Source organism: Saccostrea echinata, unplaced genomic scaffold (genome assembly GCF_033153115.1).
Source record: "Saccostrea echinata isolate AGI-Se365-2 ecotype Australia unplaced genomic scaffold, CSIRO_AGI_Sech_v1 ptg000025l, whole genome shotgun sequence".
NCBI classification, from domain to species: Eukaryota; Metazoa; Mollusca; class Bivalvia; order Ostreida; family Ostreidae; genus Saccostrea; species Saccostrea echinata.
The window spans coordinates 17,325,730-17,335,000 of record NW_026889774.1 but is presented as its reverse complement, the minus strand read 5'-3'; the positions used below and the strand labels follow the sequence as shown (position 1 = coordinate 17,335,000).

At 35.6% G+C, this 9,271-nt stretch overlaps 1 protein-coding gene and 1 long non-coding RNA gene across 5 annotated transcripts in view; both read right to left on the bottom strand.

Moving 5' to 3' along the window:
* Positions 1-9,004, bottom strand: part of LOC133192075 (uncharacterized) — a 54,815-nt gene extending 45,811 nt beyond the window's left edge. Inside the window, exon 1 of one of the 4 annotated variants that reach the window (XM_061327922.1) lies at positions 8,563-9,004. In XM_061327922.1, coding sequence (XP_061183906.1) covers positions 8,563-8,909 — 347 coding nt within the window. In that variant the 5' untranslated portion in view covers positions 8,910-9,004. The remainder of the gene's footprint in view (positions 1-8,562) is intronic. The other 3 variants (XM_061327923.1, XM_061327921.1, XM_061327924.1) reach the window with 3 other exon arrangements.
* LOC133192062 (uncharacterized) lies at positions 2,746-4,453 on the bottom strand. Its single transcript, XR_009721778.1, has 2 exons — positions 4,394-4,453; positions 2,746-3,240 (listed from the first exon to the last, which is right to left on the bottom strand). It is a non-coding gene; the product is annotated as an uncharacterized LOC133192062 (long non-coding RNA).
* Positions 9,005-9,271: the final 267 nt, after the last annotated feature.

The window sequence follows — 9,271 nt, the reverse complement described above, 5'->3', positions numbered from 1 at the left end:
CTACACTACCCCAGTATGCTTCCATATAAGTTTCAGCTTTCCTTGCCCAGTGGTTCTTGAGGAGAAGATTTTTAAAGATTTGTTCTATATATTTCTATGTAAAAATTGGATTCCCTATTGTGCCCCCCCACCCCCGGGGGTCATGATTTGAACAATTTAATATTTACACTACCTAAGGATGCTTCCACATAAGTTTCAGCTTTCCTGGCCCAATGGTTCTTGAGTAGAAGATTTTTAAAGATTTGTTCTATATATTTTTATGTAGAAATTGGATTCCCTATTGTGGCCCCACCCTAACCCCCGGGGTCATGATTTTTACAATTTAATATCTTCACTACCCAAGGATGCTTCCACATAAGTTTCAGCTATCCTGGCCCAGTGGTTCTTGAGAAGAAGACTTTTAAAGATTTGTTCTATATATTTCTATGTAAAACTTACGATTCCCTATTGGGCCAAAATAAAATTATAGTTTGTTTGCAATTGCCTCCCGCCTCATTGAAATGGCCCCTCCTGAAAAAATTTTACTGACCAAAAGTAGGAAGATTTTTTTTTTTAATTTAATAGATTTTTTTGCCCATTACATGTATCACATGCACTATACAAAACACAGAAATATAGTGTCAGATCTATGTAAAATTAGGACTTTTCTGTTGATGGTAAATACTTAATACTTTAAAAGTCAGAAAATGTATTTACTGTTTACTGAGATTTTTATCAAAAAATTAAAATTTATCTTCAATTAAAAAAAAAATTCCCTCCCTCCTGTGTCTGAAACCCTTCAGGTGGCAATTCCAAACAAACAAAGTTTTTAAGGAGGGCCTGTGGCCCCGCCCTACCCTCGGGGGTCATGATTTTAACAATTTAATATTTACACTACCCGAGGATGCTTCCACATAAGTTTCAGCTTTCCTGGCCCAGTGGTTCTTAAGAAGAAGATATTTTTAGTGACCCCACCCTATTTTTGTCTTTTCTTGATTATCTCCCCTTGAAAGGGGACCTGGCCCTTCATTTTTACAATTTAAACTCCCCTTCACCCAAGGATGCTTTGTACCAAGTTTAGTTGAAATTGACCCATTGGTTCTTGAGAAGAAGTCGAAAATGTGAAAAGTTTACAGACGGACAGACAGCTAGACAGACGGACAGCTAGACAGACAGACAGACAGACGGACGGACGACGGACAAAATGTGATCAGAAAAGCTCTTCGGCTCAGGTGAGCTAAAAAGCAACAACAAAGGTTATTTATTTAAGAACATAACTTGGAAAAACAGAATAATACATCACTTTTTTCATAGCTGTAGATCTGTAGCTCTCCGAAAAATATATTGATAACACCGGAGAGCTACAGTGCCACCCATTGAAGAAACTGTATGTTTATTGCGCACAAAAAAGTGCGCTCGGTTCTTGATTAATTCTTCCAAATTCTTACCTCAGTTGCAAAAAGGAAAGATTTTAAACATTCCTTTCTCCTCTATCAAGTACTCTTGTAGTTGACATCCGAAAGAAGCATATTGGACTGAATTATCTTTGAAACCAAAATGGCAGTATAAATAAGCGAAATGTTCCATGATTACAATATCAGGGTCAGGATGACTATTAACAACAATTATGAGGAATGTTTGGTTGTGGAAACAGTGAAAGAATATGTTAGGAACACACGGTTAGTAATGTTTTGAGATCACAGTTTAAAATCATGGAGAAATAAATCGAAAACCGAGCGCACTTTTTTGTGCACAATAAATATACAGTTTTTTCAATGGGTGGCACTGTAGCTCTCCGGTCTATCAATATATTTTTCGGAGAGCTACAGATCTGCAGCTATAGTTTTCACTACTTGGAAATCGAAATTAAAAATATTAGACAATATTGGTTTCTAGATAGTTTTGTGTAATATTACGTTTCCGGTATGGATTACAATAGAAAAATAAAGTGCAGCGCCACAGCATGATACGCCCGTCAAAAAATTACAACTTTCTTGAACAGTTTAGCTTGCAATCTCGTCAACCCTGATTCTAAGATGTCCATGATTTTTTTAATGATTTTTTCATGATTTTTCCATTCCTAAAAATATTTATCCATCCCCTGTGATGTAGACATTAATTATAAGAAATATTACATCATTGATGGATTTCTATGCTGGTTGTGTTAGACCTTGTCAAATGCCCATCTTATTAAACAATATCAAATTAGTCTTAACAACTTAATCTATACCAAATTAATTTTGAAAAGAAAAGACTGGCCATAAACTGACATATGCTATAAACTAACCAACAGTTCCTCTGTCTAATTCCCAAAGGTCAGCATACAGCTTGATCAGAGTGATTGAGTTCCGAGTTTTTGTCAGTAAATTCACCCATGCATGTAAAGTACTCAAACACAAACAAATCAGTAGAAAAACGTGTCGTGTGAGGAGACGTTATTTTATGCCTTCTTTTTGATACCAGAGTGTTTTTCAAGCACGAGTAGACACACTGACAAAAACTCAGAACTCGACTTTAAGTAATTAATTTTTAAAGAATTTTTTTGAATTTTCATTACATAAAATACCTTGATCAAGGAATTTTAAATACCTTGATAAAGCTATATAGCTTTATCAAGCTATATACCTTTATCGGGGTATTGTGCTGGACCTGCTCATTAATTAATCTTTAACTGGATGCTTGTCTACTCATTAATATACCAATAGATGAATGGGTCTGCACTATCTACCATAATTTTTTTTTTAAATCATATAAAATACTCAAAGATTTTTTTTTTTGGTTGAGATTTAATGTCTGACAGGTTTTAATATAAAATTCATATGGACATGCTTATTCCACCCCATCCCATAAAATTAGTTTTTATAAATAAACAATTTTATATAATATAAGATTAGTCTACAATGCAATATCAAATTAGTTTTAATGACTTTTCATCAAATTTATTTTAAAACTTAGGCTAGCCAACTGTGATGGCCAACAAGAACTATTTTTAATCCAACAGGCTCACCCATTTGCCCAATACTCAAGGGATATAGATAACACTATGCTCTAGCTATCTGCGAACTCCTCACACTCAAAACTCATTAATTTCTCTTTAATTTGACATTCAATTTTCTGTTATCAAAATTTTTCTTGAGTCTTGACCAGTGCTTGATAATTACACTCATGGGAGAGGTAGGATTTCTCTAACATGCATAATATTTGTTATGGATTGCTGTCAAGTAAATGCTTAAAAAATAAGTATTTTCTTGATTTACAGGGCTCTCGATTCTCTTAAATTGGGGCCGATATTCGGCCCCGTTCCCAACGTGAAAAGGGCACATTTTTTTCCCAAATTTGATTGTAAAAATTCCCAATGTATGATTGCTTGACATTTATTACTACAAAAAAAAAATAAAAAGTGTAGCTTTAACAGTCGTAAAAGCACTGTGAAGATATGAAGATAAATTTCGTGTTGTAAACTGGTAGTTCGTATTTTGCTGGAACCAGTTTGGTATTAAAACCTGTACAAATTCTCTTGTTTATTCACAACATGTCACATTATATCGAGTACTATCGTGTCAGGGCTCGACATAAACAGAAAATACTCACTAAACCTGAATTAAAAACAGAAATTGCGCGTTAAACGCGACCAGTGGTCGCCACCTTTTGCAGGTTAAAAAAAAAGGTCTTACCCAATTACCAATGAAAAGCATTACAGGTATTTTTATTCACTGTTTTGCTACTAAATTTGCAAACAATGAAAAAATATTAGGTACCATGATCCTACAGTTCATAAATCTCTACAACCTTACCCATTTTGCAGCACTACCCGACTTACTTACTTCCAAAAACGATCGTTTTTTCCAAATCCGAATTTCCTACATTTTGTTTATGGTAAATACATGATATCCCATTTAATTATTTATGATCACTTATTCAACAAGTGGAAAAGTTTTACTAGTATGTGATTTCCAAAAAAATATATTTCCAGTGTATTTATCTGTTCAGATTTCATCTTTTATATAATGACCTAAATGCTTACAAGATCGAGGTAAAGTATTTTTTTTAATAATTTAAATAATTCTTATGTTAACTTCTATGAGAAGAAAAAAAAATGCCAGAAAAAGTTCAATATTACTATTTGCTAGTAAAAATGAACCCACTAGCTGAAATTTGTTAATGGTCTAAAAAGATAATTTCGATCCCTGCATGCAGTACTGTATAGAAAAAAGATTTCAACTAAGACAATAATGATAATTTTTTTCAGTTTCTATAATTTATTACTCTGTGTTTATTTGATTTTTCTTGTTTTAAGTGTTAAAATTATGTCTGGTCAAATATTCCCAATTTTTGTGAAAACATCGCTTTTTTCCCAAATCCATTGGCCCCGGCCCCAGTACCAAAAATGGGTGTGAGAGCCCTGATTTAACACTTTTTTAATAAGGACAGTGCAATACTCTTACATTACTTGGGATGTGTAAATGAATTGTAACAAGAGGCCCAGGGGCCACATCGCTCACCTGAGCACATTGGCTAAGAAAAAGCATATATCAGATCAGAACTTAAAAAGTTTACCGAGGTTGGGGTCAGGTGGGGGGTGGGCTTGAATTTTAACCCCCAGGGGGTCATGACTTGAACAAACTAGAATCTACACTACCTGAGGATGCTTCCATACAAATATCACTAATCAGGGCTTTGAAGTATTCGAAAAGTAGATTTTAAAAGGTCTCCCTATATATCCCTATGTAAAACTTTGGTCGGTCATTTTGAGCCCACCCTAGCCCCAGGGGTCATGATTTGAACAATCTTGAATCTACACTAACTGAGGATGATTCCACATAAGTTTCATCTTTCCTGGCATAGTGGTTCTTGAGAAGATTTTAAAAGATTTTTCCTATATAGTCCTATGTAAAATTTGGTCTGCCATTTTGGCCCCACCCTAGCCCCGGGAGTCATGATTTGAACAAACTTAAATCTACACTATCTGAGGATGATTTCATTTAAGTGTCATCTTCCCTGGCCCAGTGGTTCTTCAGTTGAAGATATTCAAAGATTTTTCCTATTTATGTAAAACTTTGGTCGGCCATTTTGGCCCCACCCTAGCCCCGGGGGTCATGATTTGAACAAATTTCAATCTACACTACCTGAGGATGATTCCACATGAGTTTCATCTTTCCTGGCCCATTGGTTCTTGAGAAGAAGATTTTTAAACATTTTTCCTATATATTCCTATGTAAAACTTTGGTTGGCCATTTTAGCCCCATCCTACCCCCAGGGGTCATGATTTGAACAAACTTGTATCTACACTACCTAAGGATGACTCCACATGAGTTTCATCTTTCCTGACCCAGTGGTTCTTGAGAAGAAGATTTTTTAAAAATGCCACTAATTTTTCACTTATTCATAATTATCTCCCCTTGGAAGAGGACGTGGCCCTTCATTTTTACAAACTTGAATCCCCTTCACCCAAGGATACTTTGTGCCAAGTTTGGTTGAAATTGGCCCATTGGTTCTTGAGAAGAAGATGAAAATGTGAAAAGTCTACAATGCCGACGTCGACAACGACGACAGACAACGGACAAATTTTGATCAGAAAAGCTCACTTAAGCCTTCGGCTCAGGTGAGCTAAAAAGACACTTTTTTAAAAAAAAAAAATTTCATTTAAATCAAAGGTCACAGTGATCTTGAAATAGGTCACGACAGGGGCGACACACCTTCTACCTAAGATGCATAAACTGGCCAAGTTTGATGATTGCAAGTCTTATAGTTTTCTAGTTATGGGCCGGAAAGGATTTTTCCATATTTGGCTATATCTTCTTAATTAAAGGTCAGAGCAACCTACTTTTTGTGCGCGACACACCTTCTACCCAAGATGCATCAGATGACATAGTTTGATAATCCTAGGCCTAATAGTATTTAAGTTATGTCGAGCCGGAAACGAAAAGCTAACAGACAGACAGACGGACACGAAGCCTATAACATAGATGGGTGTATAAAAAAGTTAACAGACACAGAGTGTGTTTTCTTTGCACAGGTAAATATGAAATAAAACAACTTGTTTGGATGACAGGTTTTTTTATAGACATTGATACTAGCCTTCATGTAAACGTTTACTCAATTTGTAATTGTTTAGAGTAGTGATGAAACGATTGTCGCCGACGATCGATTGTCGATCGTTTTTGGGTGTTCGATTCCGATTATCGATTACGTTGTTCATAATCGATTGTCCCCCAAATAAACTCGCCCAAATAAACTTGTATGATTTTGAACGAAACTAATACACGTGCAAATTAACAATACACGTAAAACGAAAGGAGGTCAACAAAAATGGCGTCCGAAGGCGAAGTTAACAACAATCAAGTAGAAATTTACCCATATCCAGGGAATGCATAGATAGAACATTCTATCGTTAAAATGATATTTTCCTACGGACCCAGTTTAACGATAGAATTCGTTCCGTGTTTTCGTAATGTAGCAAAAGAAACATGGGCAATAAATCATACTCAGTGCATTTACTATGGACAATCTAGAGAGTTCCGAATGTAAACATGGCAGGTAAATTTGAAGCGAGAGAAAAACGTTGAGAACATTCATTTGATTTTCGTCTTTATATGGATAATTTTTTTGGATAAAATGCATAAGCAATCTCCAAAAGAATTGTTTTGATTTATTTGGAAGTTATTTCCAGTGCAAATCCTTTTATATTCTTCAAAATTGTGTCGGAGCGTAATCGCTCTGTGGTGAGGGCTTGTACCGAGACACAGTTAGGTTTTTCTAACTAGGGAATGCAAAATCTGATGTCATGACAAACATTTTTAGTTTTATGAGCAAATACGTAAAAAAAAAATTCTGTTTCTTTGTTACTTATACAACAAAAAAATTGTCTTTAGAATAAACTTGATAAAATTTTATTTTTAGTTTGTTCCATAATGATAAATGCTGTAAAGAAATAGAATTTTGTATTTGAAATTTGAATTACTAATTAAGTCGATGATTGATCGATTAAGCTTCTCCGATTTCGATCGATTATCGATTATGAAATTTTCCCGATTATTCAACACTAGTTTAGAGCACTTAATCGAAATGTCGCCGTTTACACGTGTAATCGTTTCGCCTTTAATTGGCATCAAGAGCTGCATAGCTGATAGTTAGAATAATCTAACTGTGTCTGGGTACAAGCCCTCACCACAGTTACAGTGATTTTTTTTAGGGCCAATTTGGGGCGAAATTCGTCCCCAGTCCCAATTGAAAATATGCCTGTTTTTTCCCAAAATGTTGTGGAAGTTTTCCCCAAGAAAAACTTACAAAATATTTAAACAAATTCAGTTTGTTTATTGCATGTTTTTCAGTGAAGTTCAAGCAGGTTTTGTTGTTCAGCCATGTTGGATTTCTTCATAATTAGATAATTCATACCACTATTGTTCTTGATGCAAGTAATTATAGATAACTCATACCAAGAATAGTCTTGATTTATTAAAACAATTGCTTAATTGTTAAAGTCATACAAAGACAAAAACAATGCTTTTTGACAATGTTTTTTAAGTGACTGGGTTTTCTTAGAGATTCCCAATTTAGCCAAATTGACGCTGAAATTCCCAATTCTAAGGGCCCCAGCCCCCAGTCCCAAAGTACAGAAAAAAAACACTGAGTTAGAATACGTCCCATATACCTGCAATGTAGCAAATCGGAGCGGATCCGCTCCGAAACGATTTTGAAGAATATAAAATGATTTGCACTGGGAAAAACTATCAAAATAATTAAAACAAACCTTTTTGAGATTGCTTGTGCAGACTTGTCGAAATTTCTTAATCGCTGTCAGACATTTGGTCTGACACAGTCGTATGTTTTGTCGGACCAGTCCAACTTTTGTCAGACCAGATACTTGTACGTTATTTTGAAGGTGGTAAAATCATATGAATAACAGCACCAAAATGTCCTTGATTATCTTCAATAGCCTTCAAACTAACAAGTTTCCTCTCTTGAAATAGAGAGTCATTAACATAGACATAATTGACAAGTTGTATGACTTTGCTATAACAAATTTACTTAGCTAGCGTCAACATGCTGCATATGCGGCCATTCTTTTCTGTGTTTGTGACCTTGAACTACGCATCCCGATCCCGACCTTTATTAAATTTGCATTACGCTCATTTTTTTCAAACGGTCATCTGGACCGACGTTTTTTTAAATGTTATCGGTCCAGACAAATTTTTACCGGCCTTGCCGACAGGACCGACAGATTTTGACAAGTCTGCTTGTGCCTTTTATCCCAAAAAATAATCCATAGAACTACGAAAATCCAATTAATTTTCTCAACGTTTTTCTCTCGATTCAAATTACCTGCCATGTTTACATTCGGAACTCTCTAGATTGTTCCTAGTAAATGCACTATGCAAGTTATTTCTTTTGCTACATTACGAATACACGGAACGAATTCTATCGTTAAACCGGGTCCGTAGGACAATATCATTTTAACGATAGAACATTCTATCTACGTAGCTGAATGTACCTGTAGTGAGTGTACTGGACCTGTGCCCTGTTAATCATAATGTTATTGAGAAATTGCTTTCCTTATCTTTCATTTCAATACTACCAACTTACAATTTAAGCTCTTTGACTGACATCTGTGGAAACTTCTCCTTTACCCACTCTTCGTAAGGTGTGGAATCATAATATGGTATCTCCTCCAAAGAATCGCAATCGATATATTGTAAATTGCATACTTTCACAATTTCATCAATTCTAAATACTTCAGAGTCTGTCAAAATACATAATCCCCAAAGTGTACGCACAATTTCAAAGGGATTTTTCATCACTTTTCGAATTCCAAATTTATCGATGAAACTAATGGGCCATGAACTCGTACTAGTGGGAAACTCATTTTCGTCTGAGCTTCCCTGCGAACTTGAATGAGAAAAATCGCTTGCTGAAGAATCGTTTTTCATCATATTTTATTCCGCAATGGAGGAGATGGTGTCTCATCTTTCTTCTCCATGTTTTGTTCCCCCAAAACCACGCCACACGTTCACTCCGGAAGTAAAGAAGCGGGTGTCGGGTGGTTACGTTCCGATTCCGTGTTCGACCCGCGTGGTTACGACCCAAGTGGTTTCGACCTACCCTAATATATATCCCTACGTGTCAATACCTAAGTACAGGGGTATACACTGTGCGGTAAACAAATGGATATCCGGTAGTTGTATATTATATGGCTTCAGAGATGTGCGTGTCAATAGGTAGTTGTTTCCGTACAGTATGTGTAGTCAACATGCAGGTTTCCTAACATTTTTTTTTCTACTATCGCGGAGCATGA